The 27,167-nt window shown below is 46.0% G+C and overlaps 1 protein-coding gene across 3 annotated transcripts in view; it reads left to right on the forward strand.

Annotated features, from left to right (window-relative positions):
• Positions 1-259: 259 nt before the first annotated feature.
• Positions 260-27,167, forward strand: part of Rsu1 (Ras suppressor protein 1) — a 191,494-nt gene continuing 164,586 nt past the window's right edge. The window contains exons 1-3 of one of the 3 annotated variants that reach the window (XR_261324.2): positions 260-384; positions 581-692; positions 26,898-26,948. Coding sequence is in view for 2 of the 3 variants with exons in the window: in XM_005386967.2 (XP_005387024.1) it covers positions 584-692; positions 26,898-26,948 (160 nt within the window). In the remaining variant the exon portion in view is untranslated. The remainder of the gene's footprint in view (positions 385-580; positions 693-26,897; positions 26,949-27,167) is intronic. The other 2 variants (XM_005386967.2, XM_005386968.2) reach the window with 2 other exon arrangements.

Genomic DNA, 27,167 nt, shown 5'->3' on the forward strand with positions numbered 1-27,167 from the left:
GACCTTCCATCGACTAACTGAGCATGCGCCAATCCTAGAGCTCGCCTTTCTGTGCTGCTAATTGGCATCTCAAACCCGGAAGAGAGGAACTAATCTCGACTTGGGGGCGGAGTCTCGGAGGCAAATAAAGGACGTGGTTGGCTGGCCTCGGGGTTCACATTCTTCTATAGGCGGAGCCTCTCCCTGAAGCCAAGTTTAATAAACTGTTCTCCTAATTTGGGAAGTGTCGCGTGCGGGCGGGGCGTGGCCCGGGGGCGGCCGGGTGTGCGCCTGCGCGGAGCGGCGGGACAGGGCGTGTTCCGTGTACCCGAAGGGCTTGCAGCGAGGGAGCGCATCTCTGCCCGCCGCGCGCGTCTTGCGGGAGTTCCCTGGGTGCCCTGCTGGGTGAGTGGGTGCCACTGCACCAGATTTGCTTCTCTGCCCGGCCGAGACCGGGCTGGACCCTTCCTACCCCCTTCCCACTGCTCTGCCCACCATCCCGCCTGGCCAGAACTGGGGCGTGGCCGCCGGAGGGGTCTTAACCCTATGTCCCCCTGTCTGTCTTGTCATCGCCCATGTGCTGTGTTGTCGTTTGGTGCAGAACATGTCCAAGTCTCTGAAAAAGTTGGTGGAGGAGAGCCGGGAGAAGAACCAGCCGGAAGTGGACATGAGTGACCGCGGCATTTCCAACATGCTGGATGTCAACGGCCTGTGTGAGTGCCCGAGGGTCCCCGCCTGCCCCGGGAGCTGGGAGGGTTTGTGGGTTTGCCCAGGAGCCGCGGGTCCTCACGGAGAGCGGGGAACGCTTTCCACCGCACGCTGTGCTTGTAAACATCACCTGTCTGGTGCCTGGCGCGGAAAGTTTGCGATCAGAACCACACTGACTCTGGATCTATGGCGTGGATCCAGTTGCTGGACCTCTGTGGGCGGCTCGTCCTCGTCGTTTTCCTAACACAGAAGTTACACGATGAGTAAGAGTTCTTGTGCCTGGAGTATTACAAACATTTCTTGACTTCTTACCTCGTTCTGGGTCTTTATTCTAATTTAATTCGAGTTTTGTTAACTTTTTCTTGTGCTGTAGTGATAGCGTCCTAACTTGCTGTGTTGTCTCCGCTCTAAGGGGTCAGTTTAATCACTTTATGCCCTCCGGTGCTGTTCTCTGGCAGCACCTATGGTGTTATGTTACTGTCTTCTTTAAAATCAGGAATCGCAGGCTCAAATCGCTGCAGGTGGTATTGGACATGAACTCCATCATATGCGTCGATCCAGATGGGGCAGCTGCAGCCCGAGCTACTCAAACCCAAACAGCTGTCGCCATGCGTTGCCAGATTTTCTTTTTTTTAAGAAGCCAAAAATGCAGATTGTGATAGCCACTGTCTTCCTTTTTAAATATTAACAACTAATTCCAATATTCGAAAAATCCTTTATAAGTGAAGTTAAGCAGTTCTTCAGGCTGAATATGACTTACGGTCGGGTCTTCTCCTGGAGACATGTCTAGTTGCCCTTCACTAACAGCCGTGCCGCAGGCTCCTCAGCGTGGGGGGCGAGGTCCAGCTGAGTGTGTCACAGCCTTGTCCTTCCCGCGTGCTCAGCTACACTGAACCTCAGCCACCTGAGCCAGAGCATCCTGCACCTTCCCTCCCCCCACGCTTTGCACCTGAAGTCCTTTTGCTTCTGTCAGTGGTCTACTGAGGTGTCCCAGCAAAGAAGAAGCCTTCTCTGTGCCCAGCTGACCAGTCACTCCCTCCTCTGAAGTTGGACATGCGTCTCTTTCCTCTGCTCCCCGCCCGGAGATGGGGGGCTAAGCCTGTGCGGTGTGCCCCTTATAGTCACTACCACTTCCTGAAGCACAGCAGGGGCTCCCAGCTGTTTGGTGAATGAAGACGAATGGACGAGGCTTACAGGTTTGTGAGATGCAGTCCAGGGTGTGACAGCAGAGAAGAGGTGTGCAAGTGACCCCGAAAGAGGATGAGTAGCTTGGCAGGCATGGGGAGATTGAGTTGACTGTGAATTCCTGCTTTGTGCCCGGGGCACATTCGCGGTTGATGCTATTGGTGTATCTTGGCAAAAGGAGCCGAGATGAAGAGCTGTAGATGGCTTGCGTTTGGTGGCCGTGATTTGATCAGTGTGCTTAACCTTATATTAATGAACACCTCAGTCTTGCTCTTGTATGCTGGTCGCTTGCGTTAAAGATGGGTTGTTGCTCAGAGCAGAAGTCTGGTGCTGGCTGGGCAGCTGAGGATCTGGATGGGCTCCACGCAGCCCCTCCCCAGCAGTGATCGTGAGTTTTACTTGGGCACTGCTGCTAGAGGCAGAAGAGGGTACTGAGGAAGCGGCACAGCTGTACCCTGGCCCCCTATTTTTCTCTCTTACAGCAGCCTTTTTCTCACAGGGCCGAAGAGAGAGTTTCTCTTAGCACAGCAGCGTTAGGCGCCTCTGCTTTAGAAGAGCCTCCATGTAATATTTACAAGTGGAAACCGTGGCTTAGCTGTTTCACTTCAGCTTCATTATCTCGCGGAAGCCGTGGCTCTTAGGACAAAGATAGCTGTTTGCTTCCTGAGAAAAATGTTTCCGGTACAACATTGGGTGGAGAAAAAGCAAGATCATTCTTCGGTTGCTGAGGAAGAGAACATGTTGGGAAGTTTGGTGGAAGGGCGCTTGGAGATCCCACCCCTCAGGTTTCTGTGGTCGCCCCAGGACAGGCTGCCCTCTGCTTATTCCTGGACCTGTGCAGTCCTCGGGTACAGAGTCCTGAGTTCTTCTGCACAAGCCTCATCTGCAGCTCACTCATCAGCCATGCACACAGTGCTCAGTATTTCCATGTAATAAAGTACCCGGCATGGTTACATGAGTGTCTTCCTTTACTTACACAACTTTGCGTAAGGATGGAGGTTTTGTATTTCTTTTTTTCCTTTCTTTATTTTTTGTCTTTTTGAGACAGGGTCTCACTATGCAGTTCAGGCTGGCCTTGAGCTCACTTTGTAGCCCAGGCTGGTCTCGAACTCGCGACGATCCTCCTGTCTCAGCCTCCTGAGTGCTGGGATTATAGGGGTGCGCCACCACGCCTGGCTTTTTGATATTTTTTTTCTTTCTTTTTTGTGTTGTATTTCTTTGAGGCATATAAAATGCTTGGAAGAACAGAGTCTCAGAGAGAGCAAGTTAACTTTTATAGGCGTTTTGTGGAATTTGCTACCAAATACTTTTTCAAGGGGGAAAACTTCCTAGTCCGGTGGCGGATGTCCAAGTGCAGTTTCTTGCCTGCCCACTCAGATGGCAAGGATGGTCAGATCCTATGTTGAGAAGCCTGGGAGCCAGGCTTGGGCTGGGAGAGGCTGGGTTCAAGTTCTGCTGCTTGCTACTGTGTAACTTTAGAGAAGTTACTTAGCCTTGCTGAGCTCCAGGTTCCTTTTGTCAAATGGTAACTAAGTAGCACTTGGGAGGACTGGTGTCTTAGTTACCTTTCTCTCCTTGCTGAGACAGAGTACCCCATTGCCAAAATTAAGGAAGGAAAGGTTTATTTAGCTCACAGTTTGTGGAGGTTTCAGTCCTTAATCAGTTGGCTCCAAGGCAGGGTGGTGTGGCACAAGGGCAACCGTTCAAGGGGGCAGAAGAGAGGAAAAGCAGCAAGAGTAAAGGGGGGGAGCAAGCCTCTTTTCCTCCCTTAAATTGTCTGCTGCTCTCCACCCTAGGGTGGGTCCTTTACACCCACACCATATCCAAGCCCTCCTCTTGCACAAGCTCAGAATGTTTACAAAGTGGGGACCCTGGCCCCATGCTGAGTAACTTCCTTAAACTTCTAAACTCTTCAAGTTGCCATAATGTATCAACCAGTACAACTGGCTTAGTGTTAAATTCAGTAACTGTGCCTTACACAGTAACTATTAATATGAATATCCGTGCAGGCCCAGAGCCTAGATGTACGCAGTTCCAGCTTCAGCAGTTGCCTGAACCAAGATTTTAACTTGCTTACTTAGGCTGGGTAAATCAGTTGTGTCATCTGTTGGCGTTTTTTTTTTTGTGTGTGTTGTTTATTAGAACTTGGAATGTCTGGCATTTTTGCCAAGGGTTCTACTTGATTAGCTAGCTGTTATTTTGATACTTCTAATTCTCTATTTTTAAACATTTTTTTCTACCTTGCACATACTTTGCACACACATTCTTCCTTAAAGTTTTTAAGAGTAATGCTGACCTCTTTGTTCTTTTTATTAAACAGATTTTACCCTGGAAACTCTCCAAACAGCAACTCTCTTCTCATAAATGATAAAGTTACTTTTTTTTGTACTAGGAATTGAATTATAAAGTTACTTTTATTATTATTATTTTTTATTTTAAAGAGTAAAAGAAGAACAACAAAGCAGTAGGGGGATACACCGAATTACAGACAGAGTGGTAGGACATTATCAATGGTTGTTATTTTACCTATTGGTATCTTCAAGATAGTTTCTCAGGAAAACAAACAGACAAATAATAGTGAGTTACAGACAGAAATGGCAGGAAATTATCACTGGTTGTTGCACTATACCCTGCTTTCTCCAGAGTGGTCTCTAGGGAAAACAAATAGAGCTATACATGAGTGATCAATCAAATAATCATTGACTATTCTCAATGGTTGTTGCAAACACATAGTAACAAACATACATCCGTTTATGGAATAGCATAGGAACAATACAAACATTACAGAGCTATGGACAGATTGGTAGGAAATCATCAGTGCTGCAATACATGTTGGCATCCTCAAAGTGGCTTCTCAGGAAAACAAAGATAGGTAAGGAAGATCCAACAAGTAGTTATAGCCCAAGGGTTGCGAAAAATAGCGGGTTACCTCATCAGTGACTCCCCTCACTGAGGTGTGACGGGCAGGAAGGAAGGCCAGGGCTGAAAAGAAGGACGGAGAGACTAGTGCCAGTGTCCAGCCACGGGCCGTCCACTTTTTCCTCTATAGTCATGATTTGGCGGGGCTCCTTCTCCATGAAGGCGGTTCTACAGGATCTGAATACTGGGCACCCATGTAATGCATGAAGTCTCGGTGCTGGAGCTCCACTCGCCCCTCCACCGCAGCCTGCACGGTCAGGGGGAGAATGGCCTCCAGGGGGTTCTCCCCAGGTATTGCGCAAGGTGCTCCTGGTTTCCAGCTCCCGAATGGCTCTCGCATCCCCAGTCAGCTCGACCTCTCAGTCGTCTGGCGTGGGCACTCCCGTGCTCTCCGAGTCCTTGTTCAGCAGCTGCTCCTCCGCTGACTCCGGACCGTTCTGGCTCTCAAGGGCAGGGCCAAGAGTGACCCGCCGTGTGGCATGTTTTCCCAGGGGTTTCTCCAGGTCGGGATGGTTCACGCACGTCTCCGGGCGGGCCTGTTGGTGTCGGTGCTTCTTTGTGGCATGGCGGTTCTGCACCGCGTAGCGTCGGCCGGCGGGAGGGCCGTGCGCATCTCCGCGCTTCCCGGGCGCCTGCTGTCTGCCTTCCCGGGCACCAGCTGCGGGGCAGCCCGGGGCAGGGCGCCTGCGCGGTGGGGTCTGCGCCCGGGAACCGAACTCACTACCTTGCGCTTGCCAGGCAGGCGCTTTTGCCGCTGAGCTAAATCCCCAGCCCCTAAATTTTTTTTTTTTTTTTTGTGGTACTGGGGATCGAACTCACAACCTTGCGTTTGCCAGGCAGGCGCTTATGCCACTGAGCTAAATCCCCAACCCTTGCTCAAGTCTTTTATCAGCTGCTTTTTCTTCTGATGCACAGCTGTAATCTCAGCTACTCAGGAAGACTGCAAGTTCGAGGCCAGCCTGGACAACTTTGCCAGACCCCGCTTCAAAAACAACAATAGCAGCATTAAGAGGGGCGCAGATGTAGCTCAGTGGTAGAGCGTGTCCCTAGCATGCAGGAGGTCTGGGTTCGATTTCACAACTATATAAATGAATAAACAGAATCTTCTACCAAGGGAGGGCACGGTTTAACTAAAGGACCGAGGAAAAGAATCAGCAAGCAGAATCAGGAGTTCCCAGCGGATACTATTTCAAAACCTCTGTCAATAGAAGTATTCCTCCATTAGGAAAGCACGTGGTCATTGTGGGCTGTCTTTGGGGTCAAAATAAAAGAAGCTGGAAAGAACGCGCGGTTTTTTAGCTTACGGCCATTAACTGCCCCGCCAAATTGTGTGCCTTTGCCTGCCTGTGTGTCATGAAGCCTGCAGGGTTTGGCCGGGGAAGCCCTTTGAGAACTTTTCTCTCTCCATCTGGCCCACCCTCTTGTCAGTCAGTGCTTGTTGAAAGAATGAATGGCCTGCCTCTCCTCGGGCTCCGCCAGCCCCACCTCGCCTGGTAAGGGGAGGTGTCCTGTGTTTTAATCTACCATCCATTGAGCCAGGCTGTCCTCGGTCTTGTGCTCAGGAAAAGTTTCTTGAAGGAGAAATGTTAACTGTTTTTAGTCCAGAAATTTAGGTTCACTGCAGCAGAAAGCATTGCATAGGAGAAGGAACGAGAATCCTGCTCCCTCTCTGCTGGATTCTCACTAACTTTCCAAAGGGAAAGCACTTTACAACTCCCAGAGACGGAGGAGAAAGATCAGATCTGTCACATGTTCTAGTTTGATTTTTGAAAATGTGTCAAGATGGGAAAGATAAAACTTAGGACCCTTTAAGTGTAATTGAACTAATAATGACATTTTCCATTTTTTAAATCATTTGACATTTCAACTCCAGTCAGCCAAGACCTATTTTTTTGGTAAGTAAATTTTTTGTTTGTTACTAGCTGTGTGACCTTGGGCAAGTCACTTAACGTTTCTGTGCCTCTAGTTCCTCATCCATATGAGTACCTGCGTCATAGGGTCTGTAAAGTGCTCAGTATCACGTCTGGTACATCTTAGTACTCGTATTTGCTATCATTATTTTATAAAACTGTTCTTTTTGTAATTGTGTAAAAGATGAAGATCATATCTCTTGGTTTCTTGGAAAGAAGGAAGGTGCAGGGGAGAAAGTGAAGCCTCACACTGGCAAGTGCAGAGCCCCTGGCAGCACAGGGAGGGAGGCGTGGGGGGAGCAGTGGGCATAGACTAGGGCACAGGAGTGGGGTTGTGACCTGCTTGGAGCTGAGACCCTGCTGGGGTGGCAGAAACACACTGAAGACTGTTGGTGCTTTTTAAACTATTAGTTAGAACACTGGATGTCGTGTAGCATGTACCTATTGAGTATATATTTGTATTTTTATTTTATTTATTTATTTATTTATTTATTTTTGGTTTTTCTCCGGTACCGGGAACCGAACTCATGACCTTGCGCTTGCCAGGCAGGCGCTTTTGCCGCTGAGCTAAATCCCCAGCCCCTGAGTATATATTTGTGATGGACACTATCAAAGCCAAGTATTTTGGGGACCTCCTTTCTGTTCAATTTTCATATAGTGATAGATTAATATTTGGTATGTTAAGGGAACTGGGAATTTATTTTTGCTTTTTTTTGAGACGGGTCTTAGTATGTAGTTTAGGCTGGTGTTGAACTCAGAGTGATCCTCGTGCCTCAGTCTCTCAAGGGCTGGGATTACAGGCGTGCCCCACCATACCTGGCTGGAAAGTGGTTAGTTGGGGATCAAGTACTAAAATTTTCACCATTAGAAACTGTGACAGCTGCTCTGCCATGATTACTGGCTCCGAATTGTGAGAATCCATGATGGAGTCGGCATGGAAATCAATTGTAGATCATACCTTGTGTTTCTTTTCATAAATTTGCATGAACCGAGTTGACAGGTCCATCTAGGTACATGAGATCCACTGTTACAAAACCAAAGCTAGAGATGATGGTTTTCTTTTATTTTTCCAGTACTGACATTGAACCCAGGGCCTTCACACTGAGCTACATCCTCAGCCTTTAAAAAAATTTTTTTTGAGACAGGATATCACAAAGTCACCGAGCTTGAATTTGCTGTCCATCCCGTCCTCCTGCCTCAGCCTCCCAGAATGCTGGTATTACAGGAAGGCTTCCCCAAGCATGGCTGAGAGGGTTGTTTTATGTCTCATATGGGCCTCTTGTTTCTTTTACTAGCAAGTTTGTGCATGTTGGTTTATTTTTTTATTTTTCAAAGCAAAAGATAGCAAAAAATGTGACTGAGGAGTCATCCCTTCAGATCAGTGGCCTGGCCACTAGGGGTCAGTGTTGAGCTGCTGTGTTTGGCTGGAGGGGTTCTCAGGAATCACTTCCTCCTTCACCCACCTCACCTCTTCCTGCTTTATCCTGGAAAACAGTATTCTAGATTGGAAGTGTTGGTAAAGCTAAAGAGGACAGTGATCCTATAACATTATCTACTTTATTTCCTAGCACGGCCCTAAGGAAATACAACGGGAACACCAGAGTTGATTTCTAGGTGCCAGCAGGGTTGGCTTCTCCTGAGGTGTCTCTCCTGGGCTTGCAGAGGGCTTCTGCTGCCGGTGTCCTCACATGATCAGCCCTCTGCCCTCCGCGTCGGAGTCCGGACTCCTCCGCAGAAGGAGCGCCTGTCACGGTGGTGACCCGTGTCAGCGGTTCACAGCGGAGAGAGCAGAAGGCTGTTGGAACTCTGCACGGAGCCAGGCATCGCGCAGCCCAGTGGGTGTCCACGCCCTCTCCCCGTCTCGCACTCCGCTGTGTTGTTTCCCAGCCCTGCAGGACCAGTGAGGGCTGCGCGCTCTCTTGGATGCTAAGGGGAGATTCCCAGGGCTCGCTTATCCCAAGGCATTCAGTCTCAGAATGCTTTGAAATACTGTGCCAGGCAAATAAAATATGTCACCGGGCTCGCCTGCTGACTGGGAAACCTGGGTTTGCAGGACTGCTGTTGAGCTTCGTGTGTAAAAAAATAACAAACAACTTCGTCTCCATCTGAGCAATATTAGCTGGAAACTTCCCCTTCCTTTGTAGTTCCTGAAAAACTACTAGTTACTAATCTTAATAGAATTTGATAATTAGACGTGAGATCTTTTTACATGGTATATTCATTTCCTTCACTCTTCAAACTCAGAACATTGGCTTAAAATATTCTATGAACTCTGGTGCTGGAAAGGGTTGTATTGGGGGATTGACTCCTGTTTAGGCAGAATAAACCTGAGTCACATGAAACAGCGACTTTAGTTCTAGTTGACTCATTCTCGTTAAAGATTCTTTGTATTTCATGCATTTCTCTGCGTCTCTCTTTCCTATGCCTTTGAACTCAGAGTAGTTTATAATTAGAAGGGAAAACTGGACCCAGTGAAAGACACGCATCATCAGACCAGGACGTTTTTCAGAAGGAATATATATTCGTCTTCCCGGTTTTTCAGGACATAGTAGAGACCAGAGAGCAGTAACATGGTTCACAACTTCAAGATATAAATGGGGCCTTTGCGAATTTTCCTGTGTAACTTATTTTTTGTTGTTGTTATTTCTCAGCTGTAAAGTTTTAAACGTTCAGTCCATGTCAGAAACACTTATTAAATTATATATATATAGTATTAAGTTGTGCACTTTTTGCTAGGCGAATAGATAATACAATTAAAATATCAACCATATATAGGCAGAGTGCACTAACACACATATGTATTTACCTTTTACCACTGTGCGAAGCTCTCTGTGTGGGTTACTGCTTTGAGCCTCATGGTCATTATTGTGATGATCCTCCAGCTAATAGCTGAGGCCACAGATTTAGAGAGCGTAAGTGACTCACTCCATGTCACCCAGGTGACGAGTGGCAGGGTCACCAGACCGCAGGGAACTCTGTGTAACCCGTGTTGTCTTCCTTACTCATTTCCCTGCGTGTTCCTGGCAGGACCTGCCTGAGCCCTGAGGAGGGGACCAAGGTGAACGGTGCATTGAGCGGGCGCCCCAGTTAGCGCTCACTGGCAACCTGCCGTGGCTGGGCTGCTGCTTCCGTAGCACTTCTGCACCTGTGCTGCCGAAGCGCGCACTTCTGTACCCCTCTGAAGTGCATTCAGGCATGTATGTGAGCCTTCCTGTGCTCCTTCTGGGGACACAGAACCGCCTTCTTCCTAGACACCTACATGTACTTTTAAAAAGATCAACTTACAAAAAACTCTGTGGAAGTCCTTAAGAAGATAAGTGCTATAGAATAGCATACGTTGACAAATTTTCAAACAGAAACAACATTATCGGCACCTAAAGGCCCCCCTGCTCTTCCCAGGCACTGTCCTCTCAAGGATGACTGCTGTCCTGACTTGGGAATCATGGATTAATTTGGCTGGTTTGTCTTGACCTTTGAAAAAGGATGGAAAGGAGGAAGGCAGAGAGACAGGGACAGAGAGAGAGAGCACTTTCTCCTGAGTCGGGGTCCTCTTGTTCGGCCTCATGTTTGTGGGAACAAACAGAGAGCAAGCCTCTTTTCCTCCCTTATATTGTATGCAGGCTCTCTGCCCCAGGGTGGGTGTAGCTCTCACACCCATAATCCCAGCGCTAGACCATGAATCAGTCTCAAACTCTAGAGGCCCGTCCCATGACTGCATGAGGCTTTAGGGGAGCATCCAGACACAAACCATAACACTCAGTGACGGTGAACCGGTACTAGTTCTGCTGTTTGTTGTTGTGTCCTGTCATATACTAATGCCCTTTTACTTTCTCTCCAAGTAGTTGGTGACAGGGCTGGTCAGAGCTTTCAGTGACATAAACAGCCCATTGCAGCGTGCGTGCCATGGGCTCGCCACCTGCGCTCTAACTTATTGAATAAGAAGCTCATAATGTGGAAACAGGTATCAGAATTTTTGCATTTAAAAATTTGATTTTGTATACTTACTCACCATGGTCTTGCAGTTCTTACCCTTGGTCAGGCTCAACTTGTTCATTTTGGATCCTCTTCTAGTCGGGTCTTCAATCCTTCAGACGGGACCGCGGTGTTGAATTGCTTTCTTGCACTCTGGGGTAACAAGGTGTTCTAGATGTTTCTGTACATTCCTGCCTCAGATCCAGACTCATTCATTCCCTAAGAAGCTTCTTTGTGTTTTGCGGGGAAGCATTTGAGGATCAGTCTCTGGACTCCAGATTAAAATGATATCATTATGATCATCATGAATGGCTCATGGATTTTTTTTCTTCCCGTCTAATTTTTATACTCTTGAGAACCAGTTGGGGTTATTGGAGGCAAAAATGATGAAAACATCAAGGACCCCGGCAGCTGGGGTCAGAGACAGGCTAGTCACAGTTTGATCTGTGACCTCAGTTCTCTGATTAATCTATGAAGAGTTGTTGATTTTCTGTCTGATCAGTTTTTTTCTTGTTGTGAGGATGGTACTGACAGCTTCTAAGTTCTTGAGCAGGTTTCCCTTTCTTGCCAAAACAGGAATCAGATACATCTCTGACCCTGTTTGGGCTCTTCACATATGGCTTTCCATTTTGTTATAGTTGAAATGTTCTTGAATTCTCAGCACATATAGTCATTTCTTACTATTCTGTCCCTATGTTATCCATCCTGTGGTCTTTCATAGGTACCTATATATTTTATGTTCATCAGTCCTTAGGGCAATGTCTAGTTATTTTGATTGTCTGAAGTTCCTAGTCTTATTAGACAGGCATCAAAAGAATAATATTCCTGGGCTTGTCTGTGGATGATGCATTAAAATTTGTGCCCTTTTTACATCAAAGTCAATTTACCGGATATAAAGTCTCAGAGTTTCTCTCCTGGAGTATTAATTGTGCTCTTTTATTTCTTATGGCATAAAATACTATATTGTCTAGAAGTCTTTTCTTCTAATTTTATTTTCTGTAGTTTCACTGGATTATCTTGGTTAGCATATAGATCATTCTGGATGTATCATTTCCGAGGTACGTAATACACAGTTTAAATAGTTCTAATGTTTTTTTATTACAGGAAAGTTTCTACAATGCTTTTTAGTATATCTTCTTTTCCCTTTTATTTCCTTCCCCAGGGTTTTTCAGTGTATTTGGTCTTTTTGCCTATGTTTGATATTTATTACTTGCTCACAAATTCTTTTAGTGTTGTCAATTCATTTTATTTTTGAAGAAATCACCTATTTCTTGCAAGGCCTAACGTGTTGTGTTTATTTTTTCTTGGCTAGTCCATTGTACTTAAACTTTATTTCTGAAAATCATGTTTATTTTATTGTATTTCTAATTATTTCATGTGTTTCATCTTCACTTCTGAGCTTTACTAGTTCTGCTGTTAGTTGTTGTATTCTGTCAGGTATTAATGCCTTTTTACATTGTTTCCAAATAGTTGGTGACAGGGTTGATCAGTTTCTGGGGAAGCCATTTTTGGTAATGGGCTTTCCTTGTTAATAAAGATGTTATTATTTTCTTTTTCCCTGTAATAAATACTGCTAGGTTGCTTATTACTGTTATTTAATGTAAAACTGAGCTTCCTAAACTTTGAGAGGGAGGCTTGATTCTGCATGGCTTTTCTTATTTCACAGGGCTGTTTTGTGGTTTTCATGTAGAATACACACACAGACACACACACACACACACACACACACACACACACACACACAGTTGCTTGCTTTCAGATGACCTGGCTCACTCTCCCCAGCTTTTATTGGGACTGTCTCTGGCCTGGATCCCTGTCATTTCTGTCCTGCTCAGTTTTGACCCGGTCGTGGAAGGGAGCCCTCCATGGTCTGCTTCCGGGTCACAGGGCCTCAGTTTATTCTGTCCCATCAGATCCTACCAGCAGCCCCCACTTTTGGGTGAGACCAGCCTCTCCTGATCTGACTTCTGCTGCTCTTCTTAACTTGGTCTGCTGTGTATTCTAATGGTTGGCTGTGAGAGTTTCTCACTTCTCAGGATTGTTAGATGCCTCTGTTTTTTCTTTTACCCCACAGGTGCTAATATCATGTTGGTATTCATGTTGGTGGCTTGTCCCCACTTGCTTGTATTTTGGAGTTTGAGGGAATATTTTATCACTTAGTTTTGTGGTAAATTGTGTTCTTGAAATTTCGTTTGCTTCCTACCTACTCTCTTTTTACGTGGGGTTAAGACTTTTAATCTATTTTGTCATGCTGTTGCCTTCTTCCCAGAACTCAGACTTTAGTTTTAATCTAGTACATGCAGGGATTGATCACGAGGGCACCCTTTTCTTCTATGTCTCCCGGCCTGAGCTTTGGGCGCCTGAGCTTGAAATCCCACACCTACTTTACCTACCTCCTGCTCTGTGGCACAGATGTGGGGGTTGTGAGTTTGCTAAGTTTTCCCTGTTAGCAATGAAATGGTGATTGATTTAGAGTTGGGGGCTAAGTTACATGCACAGCAGACCCTCCAAAAGCTTGCTTGAATAAAAACAAGCTTTTCTTTCCATCAGAGTCCAAGGCATGTGTCCCAGATTGTGGGCGTCTCTGTTTCTGGTGGCACTCAGGCTTGATTGCCAAGCATTCCTCTCTTCCTGCAGACTGGGAACTACCTTCTGATTCTTCAGACCTGGTAGCTGGCACTTGGAGCTCTTTGTTTGCTGTTGTGGTCTAGATCTAAAATTTTACCAACAAACCCTCCTATGTCTGGAGGTAGGGCCTGATGAGGAGGGTCAGTGGGGGTATAAGGTGTATTTGTTTTTTTTTTATTCTTTTTATTTTTTTTCTGTTGTCAGGAATTGAACTCATGACCTTGCACTTGCCAGGCCAGTGCTGTGCCCCTGAGCTAAATCCCCAGCCCCTAGGGTGTATTCTTGTCTTAGTGCGCCCTCTCTCTTCCTGCTTCATGGTTCCCCTAGCTTTTGTCCACCATGCCCCTTCACCGTGCCTTTTCTTCCTTGGGCAAGGTGACCATGGACTGAACCTTCTGAAAACTGAGCCAAATTAAACCTCTTATCAACTTGTGAATATCACATATTTTCTCCCAGCAATGGGAAAGTGATTAATACAGAAATTGGTACAGAGAATGGTGTCATTGCTGTGACTATATCTGACCATGTTGTTCAGAAGCCTTTAGATTAGGTTTACAGAAGATTCTGTCTGCAGAAGCCCTTGTGAATCAAGTTCGATGGAAAACCTGATCAGAGTTTAGAAAAAACCAGGATACTGATTGAAATGCTAATGATAATGGTCAGGCTCATGAGGTTTCAGAGGGGAACAACAACTCTATTGGAAACTGGACTAGAGGCCATGCACATTTCATTCCACTAAATAATTTGTCTACATTTTGTGAATGTTCTAAGAGTTTGTGTGAGGCTGACTTTTAAGATAGCAGCCTGACCTGGTGGAGGGAATTTAAAGGCAGTTCATGTTCAGGCTGTGGCAGAGATACTGCTGGCTGCATTTCAGCCAGATGTATAGTGAAAAGCAGGAGCAAAAATCAGACCTCAGTGATTGTAAAAATTTGCAGTTGTATTAGAAAAAAGCACCTATACATTTGGATCAAGGAGATCAGGGTTGCTAGAAAAGATAAGCATTTTTTAAAAGCCACTTACTTTGCATCAGGATAATAGCAAAGGTCCCTCAAAGGCATCTCAGGAATTGGCCAGATCCCACCCTTCTCAGGCTCAAGTGTGTAAAAGTGTAAATTCTCTTACTAGACTCAGGTGTGAAAAGAGGGTTCCAGGGCATTCAGCTCATTGAGGGCTGCCTAGGGAAGTGTTTCCCAAAATTCAGCCATCCAGGCACTCAGAGGTGGCCGTAGCTGTGGACTAAGGGGTCCCCGCTACTGCTTGAGCTAATGGCAAACCTTGGCATCTTCTGTGTGGTGCTGTTTTTTTAGGCATGTAGAATGCAAGAGTTGTGGGGTCTTGGAGGCTTCCACCCAGATTTCAGAAGAAGGCCTGAGAAGGCAGACGAAAGTGTGTAACAGAGTCACAGTCCTTGCCAAGAGCCCCTGAGAGGGTGATGGATGACACTGTGAAAGTGAAGCAGAGAGTGCAGTGGAAAAGTTAAGAGATGCCAAGAGGTTAAAAGATGCCAAGAATGTGGAATGGCTGCTGAGGAAAGCTGTAGACAGTGAATGGAGCCAACCCAAGAGAGAGATCATGTGGGCTGCAACCAGCATGGCCGTGGTGGGAGTTGGCGTCTTGGCAGCACCAGTCCCAGGTGCTGGACACAGAACCATAGGATTAAATGTTTGCACTGTTGGTTTTGGTCCTGCTTTGGTCTGATTCTTTTCTAGTCTTCCTTTGGGAATGGGTATGTTTATCTTGTGTCATTATGTGTTGGAGGTATTTTGCTTTTTTCAAAATTTTTTTATAGGGCTAAGAGTTCCCCTTGAGTCTTACCAGAAGACTTTCAACTTGGACCTTTCAGCAATGCTGAAACTCTTAGGGCTTTGGCAACTCTTGGGGATGGGCTAAATGCTTCTTACGTAATGAGATGAGATGGACATGAACCTTTTGGGACCCAGGGGCAGAATATTATGGTTTAGATCTAAAATATACCCCAAAAGTCTTATGTTTAGAGGTAGGGGTTTTGGGAAGTGATTGGATATTGAGGGTGCTCTATTCCTCAGTTCATTAATTCGCTGTGAATTCATAAGTAAATGTGCTGTCAGGAGGTGGGGCCTATTCAGAACACACAGGTCACTGGGGTTAGACCTAGAAGGGTATATTCTCATCCTTGGCTCTCTGTCATCAAGACCACAGTCCTGGCAGAGGCTCTGGGGAGATCTAATCTCTGCCCACCCAGGGAGTGGTGGCTGGGGGACGGTATCTCCTTGAAGTAACCAAACCTCCTATTAAAATGTTATTACCATGTGTAAAGGGGAAAATGGATATTGGTGGATCCAGGGAAATGTGATTAAGCTTCCTGACTCCTATCTCTGTCTACCAGTCTCTTCCACTGCTGTTAGCCTCTCTATGGAAAGAGTCCTACGTTGTCATGATTCTTGTTCCTCTGGGGTTGATCTAAGGAGATAGTATTATGTCATGATTTGAAGCATAGATTTTGGAGTCATGGTCTTTTGTTAATTGTCCCAGCCTTGCTATTGATTAGTAATGTCTCAGAAAGATTGCTTAGCATTCTTGTGACTCAGTTTTCCTTCTCGTGAAATGGTAAAAATGGAGTTCTCCTTAAATAAAGGATCATGTGTTTGTGGTATCCGGTACAGGCTAGGTACTCAAAAGATGATCATTATGATCCATAACTAGGAAATTGTATTTGTTAAGCTAAGACACAGTCTGTTTTGCAGATCTTTTTACTGGGAGCTCCAACGGGGCAGGAGATTTAAGGGTGAAGAGTCAGATGCATATGTGGGGACAGGATTTGGTAAGAGGCTGTTGATGGCTTGAGTGCCATATCTGCTTGCTGAAGCTGTGTGTGTTGAGAGGGGATGGGCGATGGAAAGGTCTGCAGCAAGACTGGGGAAAGGCATCATGTGAAGGAGAGATTGCCAAGGCCCTGCGGCTGGCCAGAAGAAACAGGCCCATGTGTGATTAGGGAGCAGTGGACCCTGAGTGTCAAGCTAGGCCACCAGTTGCGGGGTTGGAGAAGGCAGGGCTTAGAGGTTAAGACAGGCAACTCACGGGAGGGACGCTGAAGGCCAGGATTAGAAACTGCGGATGAAGTGCCTATGTGACCAGATCATGTCAGGCTGCTGGGGAGAGCAGGTGGCCAGCAGGTGGCGTGTGGTGGTCATAGACGTGCAGTGACCATTAAAGGACCTCAGCTGTGGGCTGGCCTTGGGCAGGCAGCACACCTGGGCTCTGTCTCTTCTTGCATTACCAAAGGGGAACCTGTCCTGGATTCAGGTGAGACTTGTGGGGGCAAGTTAGGGTGTGGAGAGAAATGCCTGACATCAGATCCAGGGAGGGCAAGGTGCCTGTGTCCCATGTAGGTGACATGCTTGTCTGTGGGCATCCCCGGGGGCCAAGACAAGCTCACGGTGTCTAAATACAGAGCATGTGCAGTGATGGCGGTAACACCCATGGCTTAACTTTGGAAGAACGAAAACAAGAAATGGACCTATAGGTTTAAATTCCTTTTTACCTCTCAGACACCATCAAAGGCATCTGTTTGGCAAGCTGTGAGTGTGGCCAGTGGTGTATTTGTTTGCTGTGTGTTTTGACACTGTTATGGTTTGGGTCTCCATGTCCCCCTGAAGCCTTGTGCAGTTTTAGATGAGGCCTTTTCAGAGCTGGCTGAATCTAGAGTGTGTGGTTGGGATTGGGGGTGAATACTGGGGTTAAGGGTGGGTGACTGTGGGATCAGTCCACTGATAGGATCGGCAGCACCCTAATCCTGGCAGACTGGACACAACATAAGGGACAGAAAGAGGCTTGTCTGCCCTGGCTTGCTTCTGCTGTCTTCTGCTGCCATGAACTGTTTCTCCTCGGTGATGCCCTCTGCCAAGCCACCCTGCCTTGGAGCCAGCTGATTCTAGATGGGAATTTCTGTTCTCTGCAAACTGTGAGCCAAATAAACCTTTCCTCTTTTAACTTCGGCTGTCTGGTATTTTGTCTCAGCAATGAGAGAAGTAACGAAGACGGGGTCAGAATGAATCAGTTTCTTATTTTAAAAGAGTTTTCTCTGCTTACCAGCTCTGAAATCAGGGGGCAGGTGAGCCTCTCAGGAGCTCCTTTTCCTTTTCTGATAACTGAGAAAGAGGTAGGTAATGTGAGTACTACCTTACAGGGTTGTCATGAGGAATAGATGCATCAGTGAAGGTCTTAGAATTGTGCTGTCCACCAGGGTTAGTTACCATCATCATCATCATCATCATCATCATCAGCATCAGCAGCAGCAGCATCGTCATTATTCCAGGATAGCACATTAAGATATGAGCATTACATGTATGTTAAATTCTCAGGCTCTCATGGCATCACATGGATCTCACACTGCTAGGAGCTGTGTTTTCCCTTTGCTTTGCTTTGAGTTACCTTATATAGCTGTCATATATTATTCAAGAGAGGAATTTTTCATTCACATGTACACTGTGTTTCTTATAATGGGAATCTTGTATGTTCTTGAAAAGATGACAGCAACCAGGTGTGAGTGGTGCTGTCCTCGTGTGGAAGGAATAAACTCAAGATTGGAAACTTGGAAAGCATGATTGTAGTCTGTGTTCTAAGTCTAATGCTTGTGGACTTTAGGAGACATTTATCACTGGGCCATAGTTTTCCTGTCTGTAAAATGAAGAATTTAAATTCTTTGATTTCAAATGGGCTGTGGTTTGTTTGCGTGTGCTCCCCAAAGTTCCTGTGTTGGAAACTTCATCCCTAAGGCAACAGTGTTGGAAGATGGGGCGTAAGAAGAGCTGATTAACTCTCAGTGCTGCACCTTCAGGAACAGATTAACGCCATTATCCATAGAGTTGGTTTAGTTATCAGGAGAGTAGGTTGTTGTCAACGTGAAGTCGATCCCTCTTGCTGTTTTGCCCTTTGTTCTGTTGCACTGTGCTGCTCTCCACCAGGGGGTGACACAGGCAGAAGCCGTCCCCAAATGGGGGCCCCTCAGCCTTGTGCTTGCCAGCCTCCAGAAACCTTAGAAATAATTTACTTTCCCTTATAACTTACCTAGTCAGTGGTGTTCTGTTACAGCAACACAAAACAGACTAAGACATAGGATTCTGTTGGTGCTAATATTCTGTAAGTGTGATTGCTAAAACTACATGTATTTTATATTCCAAGATAAAATAGCTCATGCTGGAAAAATTAGTTGATGCAAACAAGAAACACATAAACAGAAAGAGAAGGAGGAGATTGTAGACACAGAGTAAAACTGCCACTGGGGATATAGTTCAGTGCCTGTCTGGAAAGCGCAAGGTCATGAGTTTGATTCCCAGTACAAAAAAAAAAAAAAGGAAATTGCCTGTGGTCCTTTAAGATTTTAGTAGTCTGAAAAAACTTTCAGGCATTTCTTCCTTAGTAAGAGTTTCAAATCAGCTTACCTCTTTTATGGCACTCACGTGCATGTTAGGGTTCTAAAGAGAAATAGAACCAATTATATACAGACATTTATTAAGAAAATTGGTTCATGTGATCTTGGAGGCTGAGAAGTCCTATATCTGCCATTTGCAAGTTGGAAAGTTAGGAAAGTGGGCAGTACCGTTCAGTCTGAGGCTGAAGGCTTAAGAATTTTAGGAGGGAGGTGGGAGTTGCTGATGGAAATCCCAGAGTCTGAAGACTTGAGACATAGGAGCTCCGAAGCCCACGGTCAGGAGCAGATGGATATTCAAGCTCTACAAGAGAGACGGTTTCGGCTACCTCTGCCTTTTTGTTCCATCTTGACCTTCAACAACTTGGCTGTTGCTGGCCGTAGTGGGTAGGTTGGGTCTTCTTTTCCCAGTGTTCTGATCAGGTGCTAATCTCTTCCGGAAACAAACCAGAGACGCACCCAGAAGTAATGTTTTGCCAGCTTTCTGGACCGCCCTTTGCCCAGTCAAAGTGACGTATGCATTGACCGTCACATTCTGTGTCATGTCCGCATGTTTTGTCTTGTCCTTGTTGTTACAGAGGAAACTCATTGCGGGCAGCCACTGCCGCTCACCTTGTGCCCAGTATCTTGCGAAGAGTTTAAGTTTTGTTAATACTGCCCTGCTTAACCCTAAGAAGGAATTATGACCATGTATTGTAGGTGGCGTACTGTATTTTTCTCTTTAATTCTTCCAACTTTGTGCAGAAATATACTTTTTCTTTACATGGTTTCCTGAAGAAGAACTCTAAAATGGTACATTGCATATTGTAAAAAAATTGTAAAATGATATATCTGGACAAGAACGACATTCTTAGTAATGCCTTGGGTCTGTCACTGTTCTTAACGTCACAGGGACTCAGTCCCCCAGTTAGTGACAAGTTAGTGACAAGTGACATGTGGGACTTCTCTGTTCTTATGTATATAAAGAGATACCGTGTTTCTTTCCAGTTGTCATACCTGATAAATTGCTTTGTTGTTGAGTTAAGGAGTTAATTGTGGCAGAGAGACCCTTTGTCCATAAATAATAGAATTCAGCAGCTACTTACTGCGAACACTTCCTACTAAAGTGTTTCCGACCTTGCATAGTAATGAGTTATAAAATACAGAATGACTTCCATGCCACAATAATTTTTAAAAATTTTACATTATGGACAAAATTAAAAGAAATGTTATTATGATTCTAGGTATGTTGATGAATATGATATTTGTGTTCTGTCTCGGTGTCAAGAATTTTACTGTATGTCTTCATTTTAATGTATCATCAGAGCCTGCATTCTTAAGATTGGAATCCGTATCCTACTACCAAGGGTGAAATAACTTCAGCCAGGCAACACTGGCAAGCATCTTAGTTATGTATCAGACAGCACCCACGTTCCTGTAGAGTCTCTGAATCAAGGTCATTTAAGGCTGCTGCTGCTTGTAGCCCACCAGGGAAACAAGAGGGAAGGGCCATTTGGACCATCCCGTATATTAAGTTCAAATTAATTCTTTCTGTAATGTGTAACATTGAGTAGATTCTAATGAACATGGCAGCCTCTGTGTGTGATTCCAAAGGGTTCTGTTTCCAAGGTAACCTGTGGAATTGTGCAGAATTTGAATAGTGTCCTCTGAGAGTTACAAAACGAGGTGACCCTCTTTGAATACCTCCTGTGGTATGTTACATTTCTTCCTGCATGAGCTATCAAAAAGTGGTAAACCAGTTGCCTTTGGCTGGTAGCATTCTTTCTAGTTGCTTCCATTTGCAGTGCCCAGTCTGTGTGTTGACATGGTGGTTAAGCACTAGTTTTTGTGACCAGCATTACAGAATCTGTTGTTTGAAACCTAACAATGGCTAGTTCTAACCCATGGCAAGATTTCGGAAGATTTCCAATTCCGTATCACTGTGTGTTTTTCAAGCCTTACATTCTTTTCCCCTCTCTGGATGTAAATGTCATTCTGTGAAGCTAGAACTTTTCCTCCATCTCTAAAGTGCTACCAGAGGAATAATTTGCTTCCTAATTTGCCCAGTTGAAAGCTGTAGAGACAGTTTCCAGTGTGCCACATCTTTGTGATATGTGGGGTTATTTTGAAAATAAGTCTGCGGTGTCATCCTAGCGACTGCAGACTTCATCTGCTTGCTGCTGCTTTTTTTTTTTTTTCATGCTGTCTAACTTTATGCAGAAGGAGGAGGAAAAACACTGAATCCATTTTAAATAATAATAAATACCTACTTATTGGTGTTTGGAAATGCTGCTGCTTTTTCTACTATTTAATGAGTTGTTTGAGTTTTCTCAATTTGCTTCATTAGGATACTGAGTACCTCCTCCAGGTTCTGCACTGGGCTTCCCAGATTGTATTTCTGTGTGCTCGGATCACCTCAGGATCGCAGCCTCTAGCCCTTATGTTCCTGTGTCCTGCAGGTTCAGCTGCATTGCGTGATGCATCCCCCACTCAAAAGCATCTCTGATGTGTCCTTTAGCAGCGAGTGACAACACCTTTCCAATTCCCATGATCCTTTTGGATCCCTCTCCAAGTCTGTGAGCTTCTTATACCTGGCATGTTAAGTTGTCCGTGTGTCTTCCTAAGTTGGGTGACCATTTCGGAGAGGGACAGCAGATATAATCTGAGAGTGTCTCCTTTCAATGAGGATGGATGGTCCATGCTACTTAGGGATTCTAAGAGAATCTCCAAGTTACAGTTGATTGATTGAGTGGCATTCTGAGCATGGTCAGTAAATGTTGTGTCAGTAAACACATAAATGATTCCTTGATTGCTTTTCTGATAAAATTATTGAATTAATTCCTTCGTGGTATTTTTCTGCCCCTTCTCTTCTTGGGTAAAGAATGCACAATTACAAATGGGCCGTGTCAGCTACTCGCCACCCTCTTCTCACCCCCAAGTTCTTCCTTATCAGTGATTTTGTTTCCTGCTGTTCATTTTGGTCAGATCCAGTGTTCACGCAAATTCTGTTCCCACGGGCTGCAGAGGAAGTGATAGTCAAGGCACCGCACTATGGAACTGGGAATGGCAACACATTTTCTTAATCATTTGTGTGAATTTTGAAATGAATTCTCCTCTGAAAACATCTGAGCAAAGCATAGCTGAGTATGGCGTTAGGAATTTGGACAGCAGTTTGTTCCCCCTGTGCTGCTGGAGCCCATTATTGACAGTTTATTTTCCCCCGAGCAGGATGGTGGCCAGCAAGGCCCAAGGAGCGGGTCAGTGGGACAGCCTGCTTCCATTACTCGGCCATGGTGGACTGCGGTGGCCTTTGTGCTTTTAAATACCCCGTTCTATTTTGGTAGACCTTTTCTTCCTTCCTTTTTAACAGCGCGGTTGTGTAACCCGACTCACAATGAACCAGCTGTTCCCAAGTAGAAGGGAGTGGCCCGGTGCATCAGTGCGCCGGTAGCCATGGCCTGAGCCTGCGCTGGGCTTTGTGGCTTTCTCTAGATTCTGTTCAGCTTAACTGCCCTCCCTGCAGACCCAGCCTGCTTTCCTTTGTTGCCCTAAGTCTTTTTCTCAAAGGTCTTTTATTAGCTTTTTCTTTTCTGCTCTAATTTCTCTCCCTTTTACCTTCCGTAGCTTGTGGCCCTACAACAATAGTGAGGGAGAAGAATGCATTCTGTTGGCGTGATCAGGGGAAGCCCCCCCCACCAAACACTTCCAACTTCGTCGGTTTCTGTCTTGCTGTTTGTTGACCGGCCGCAGTGAAATGATTGAGAAGAACCAGCTTCCCCTAATTAAAACTGTCGCCGTGCACCCTGCTCCTCTCTGAGAAGGGCAAAATTTCTTTTTTCTAATTAATTACTTACGAATGTCTTAGAAAAAATGAAGGCAGAAGGAGGTGGGAGGAGTATCAGTTTTCTTTTGTAATCAGAATTGATTCCTGTGACCTACAGATGGCAGCAGGAGAGACTGCTAATTGTCTGGTAGCTTCAGTTTGTCGTATCTTTCTCGATAACAAAACCCCTAGGTTTTAGCTGGCCCGCAGTGCCCTGCAATACGAACTGTGTTTCCTAGCCACTCTTGAAAGCAGACGTCACCGTGTGACCAAAATGTGACTAAGTGCTTTTGGTGGCAATACCGTGCCCGTCTTTGTGGAAGTGTCTGTAAGGAAGATTTCTTCTTTTCTTTCCTCCTAAGGGTGATGATGTAGGCGTGATGGCTTATCACAGGCAATCATTTTGGACCATGAGGTATGTCTTAGTAGTTTGAGTTGCTATTAACAAAAATAGCGTAAACTGAAGTGCTTAACTAACAGAAGTCCAAGGGCTGGAATGTTGAAGGTTACAATGCTAACAGATTCACTGTCTGGGGAGGTCTCTTTCCTGGTATACAGGAGGCCACCTTCTTGGTGTAGTCTTACATGGTGGAAAGGTGGAAAGTGACAGAGGTCATCCATGTCGTATCTCTTCTTATATGGGCAAAAATCCTGTTCCAGAGGACTCCATCCTCATGGCCTGACTGCCCCCCAGTCACCATGAGAAGATCTCCCCTCCCAATGCCATCACTTTGGGGCTCACGCTCCCACATGTGAGTTTTGGGAAACAGACGCCTTCGTTCCATGCTGGGAGGAGCCTTGCACTGGGGATGTCTGGGCCGCGGGACACCGGCAGCCTCTGACCTGTGTGTGCAGGACAGAGACGCCCGTGCGCTGTGTAATCTGGGGTACTTGTTGCCGCTGTCATGGGAGGCTGAACGTCATCTTCACCGATTCAGTGGAGTCTATTTAATCTTACTTGGTGTGAGGGAACTTTTTGAGGTGATTTTTTTCATGCTCAACTATAAACCTCAGGGATAGAGGATCGAGTGGACAAGAAAATCTTAGCTCTCAGTAATAAAAATAGAGGAGGTTTGCAGTAGCATCTGAAGTCTTAACCCTGGCGTGGGAAGCCACCCCTGTGAGTCTTGTTAACAACCACAGAAGTGCTCCTGCTCCTTCTGCCCCCTCTCGCCTCTTCCCTAATGAGCTCACCCCCTGCAGTGACGCGGGGTGGATGTCAGAGCGGGAGTGGGTGAGGAGAGTGTCCCCATGCGTGGTGACTGAGCCCAGCTAGGTGAGGGAGCGCCCAGTGGCGGGGGCCAGGCACACGTGTCAGCGTCCGGGCAGGAAGGGCAGGGGGGACTGGGTGGCTACTGCAGGATCCCCTGGGTCGGATCCCAGTAGGACTTCATGAGGACGCAGGATCTGGCCGGGCAGGAAACAGCAAACCCAGGCCAGCGTTGTGCCCAGGGCTCCTAGGCACAGTCTCCCGTGATTCCTCCCTGTTGCACAGGACACATTTCATGTCCGGATTGCACACCGCAGACCCTGCGTGAGGAATCATGGTTCTAGAAGAGCAAAATAGGAACAAGTGTCCAGCAGTGTCTGGGCTGGTACGATCAGCTGGCCAGCCTGGGCTCCAAGCCGGTGTGAATCACAGATCTACCGGCCCTGGGCTGAGTACAGCTGCGCCTGCCAAAGGTGTCTTCAGCTTTAAGCCAAGCTGTTCCTGGCTCCAAATCAGTAGCAGGCCTCGGGTGCGTCCAGAAGAGAGCACAGAGCTGTCCGATTGTGACAGGAGTGAATCTCACTGTAAGATAACTGTTCCATGCAGTGAAGTGTAGGAGTTTTGGTTCAGTCTGTGAAGAGGTGAAACCAGAGTTCTTCCTGTTAGAGAAGGAAATCGTAGTCATGGAAAGGGAGAGGATTGAAGTGAGTCCTGTGTTGTATCGGAACTGGATGTAATGGGGTGAACTGGTTATTAATAATGTAAGTAGTAAGATTGCGGCACTTTGTGTGTGTGTGTGTGTGTGTGTGTGTGTGTGTGTGTGTGTTCCTAGCTCTTTCTACTCCGAGAGGGCTGAGAATGTCCACCTCACCCCCAAGAACTGTGAGCGCATCTGGACCTAGAGTTTAGCTTATCAATATCACTTCCCACAACCAGGAACCAGAACTTAGGGGAGAAATTGTTGATTCCAGAGCGCAGAAGAGACGGGAGAAGAAAGCGAGGATGCCCTCAGGGAGTGACGGAGACACAGCTACGTGGGAGGGACCCAGCAGCTGGGGTGGGTGGACCCCCACTGGACATGCGAGGCCCAACTTGAGCATGCACATAAGTAATGAGACATTATAATCCCATGACTAAAACGGGAAGCCATAAACCGCACTAAAATACAAGTCAGTCAGTGCCGATGTCCCGGCAGCGGAGCTGGGCCGTTTGAGACTGGGTCATTGCTTGTCTTGGGCTCATCAGCATCCCTGGATTCTGCCGTCTGGGCCAGTGTTACAGACAGGCGCCGTCTATCCTCTTACCATAGTTACTGTTACAAAGGGGGCAGTGGAGGAGCCTCCTGATGAAAGGGGGCATCCTCAGCAGTGGGACGGATTGAAGCCCGGTGCCACTGGACACGAGGCAGTGAGCACAGTGTGTCCGCAGTGCTCTAGCCAGAGCTGCATAGCCAGAGCCTAACCAGGAATCGAGCAGTGGCCTGTCCACTCGAGGGACTGTTGACTGCTTTGCGGGACCACACTGACGTATTTGACATCGGTCATCTAGGAAGTAAAGTAAGGTTTATTTTGGTGCTGGAGGTTTAAGTCCAAGACTGGGTTGGGCCTCATCAGTTTGGGCCTCTGATGAAGGTCGCACATTATGGCAGCGTGGCAGTAGAAGCCAGCAGTTCCATCTCAAGCAGGAAGCAGAGAGAGAGAGAAGGGGGCATTGAAAGAGACCAGGGTACCATGGTACTCCAGCGGGCTCCCACTAGCCCCACCTCATGCAGGTCCACAGCAGCTCCCCCAATACCACTCCCTGGGTCCAAGCCCTTACGTACCTTTGGGGAACACTCATCTGATCCATGGCAAGGACATCATGCAAAATAATCTGACCTACAATTTTCCTAGTTGCCAGTGTCAAGAAAGTCAAGGAAAGGAAGCTCCCAGACTGAAGGGGTTTAAAGAGATTTAACAGCTCCACACAGCAGGGATTCTGAACTGGATCCATTTTTCATAAGAGAAAGAAATGATTGGGGTGCTTCTTGGAGGAGGCAAAGGATTAGGTGGTCACAGTGCTCAGGGTAACCTTTTTGCTTTGATGATTGTCTTCCAGTTATGTGAGAGAATGTTTTCATTTACCACACTTATGGGACACTAGACTAGCAGCTTGATTCAAAGATTCAGATCAGGAAAATAGGTCTTTATATGGTGTTTTGAACTTTTCTTTAACTTAGTGATGGTGTAAGAAAAAAGTAGGCAAAAGTTGTGGTCAGGAGGGATATATACTCATTTTCTTTTAAACATGCTGAGATCCAACAGTGGCAAATTTTTTTGTCTTACTATCCCTTTAAGGAAAAAATCTCTACTGCATTAAAAGAATGGTCTTATAGAAAGAATGTTGGAAAAACTTCTAAATCTGAATCTTACATAAACATGTAGATATCTGCATATATAATGCTGACCACCCAGTAAAGTTTTAGGAACCAAAGTGGAAAGCAGGTCACTTCTCCCTCTCTCTTCTTAATTTTTGTGGATCTGTGTATATTTTCTTTCTTTATAGGTAGAAGAACCATTCTTTAGCAAATTTAATCTTGTTGAGCAGATTAAACTGCTAAAATAATGTTTGAAACTGGCAAGTAAGCTGCATTTCAAATCAGTGCTTTGAAACATAAACGAAAATATATTTAAAGAAAGTGATGGAGGGTCTTTACCTTGATCATCTGATCACGGGTAGAAGAGTTTCCGGTGGACAGTGGACATTGATGAAGTAATACGCTGCTGGCCTTCTGGGAGATGGTACCTCTGTTGGGATAGGATGGTTTTTTAAATCAGTGAGGCCTTCGTGTTTCTCTGGAGTCACTGCTGGCTCTTGAGTGGTACAGGTGGAACTAAACAGGCAGGGTGAGGCAAGCAGACCAGGTCACCAAGCAGAGCTAGCTGGTCCTTGTCATGTGTGATCCAGTAACCTTAATCTCATTAGCTCCAGTTTGCCGTGCTAATTATACCGTCAACTGCCTTTTCTTCATTTGGTTTAACATTTACCAGCTAGTGTTATGTGAATCCTCGTGTCTATTTTGAGCCGTACCACTTCAACCTGCGAAAATCATTTAACAGTTTACCTGGTAGGGGCGCAAGTATAACTTGGATGCATTTCCTGAATGTGATTTTCTTTCTTTCTCTCTCTTTACAGTCTCCTTATCGCACATCACACAGCTGGTCCTCAGCCACAACAAGCTCACAAGTAAGTTAACGCCTCTCATTTATTCCAGAGTTTTTCGTTTGTGGGTAATGTTATCCTAATGCCAACTCTGTTTTTATATTTCCGTTAAAGAAGCTGATGACAGATGCTTACCTGGGCAAACTTAAAGTTGACTTGGTGACAACTAAGATTGCCTTTCTGTATCTTATAGTTGCCTCTACTTTGAGAGTGCTTTCCCTATCATGTGTGTAAACTAGAGGG

This window comes from Chinchilla lanigera, unplaced genomic scaffold (genome assembly GCF_000276665.1).
Source record: "Chinchilla lanigera isolate Chin_1 unplaced genomic scaffold, ChiLan1.0 scaffold00028, whole genome shotgun sequence".
NCBI lineage: Eukaryota > Metazoa > Chordata > Mammalia > Rodentia > Chinchillidae > Chinchilla > Chinchilla lanigera.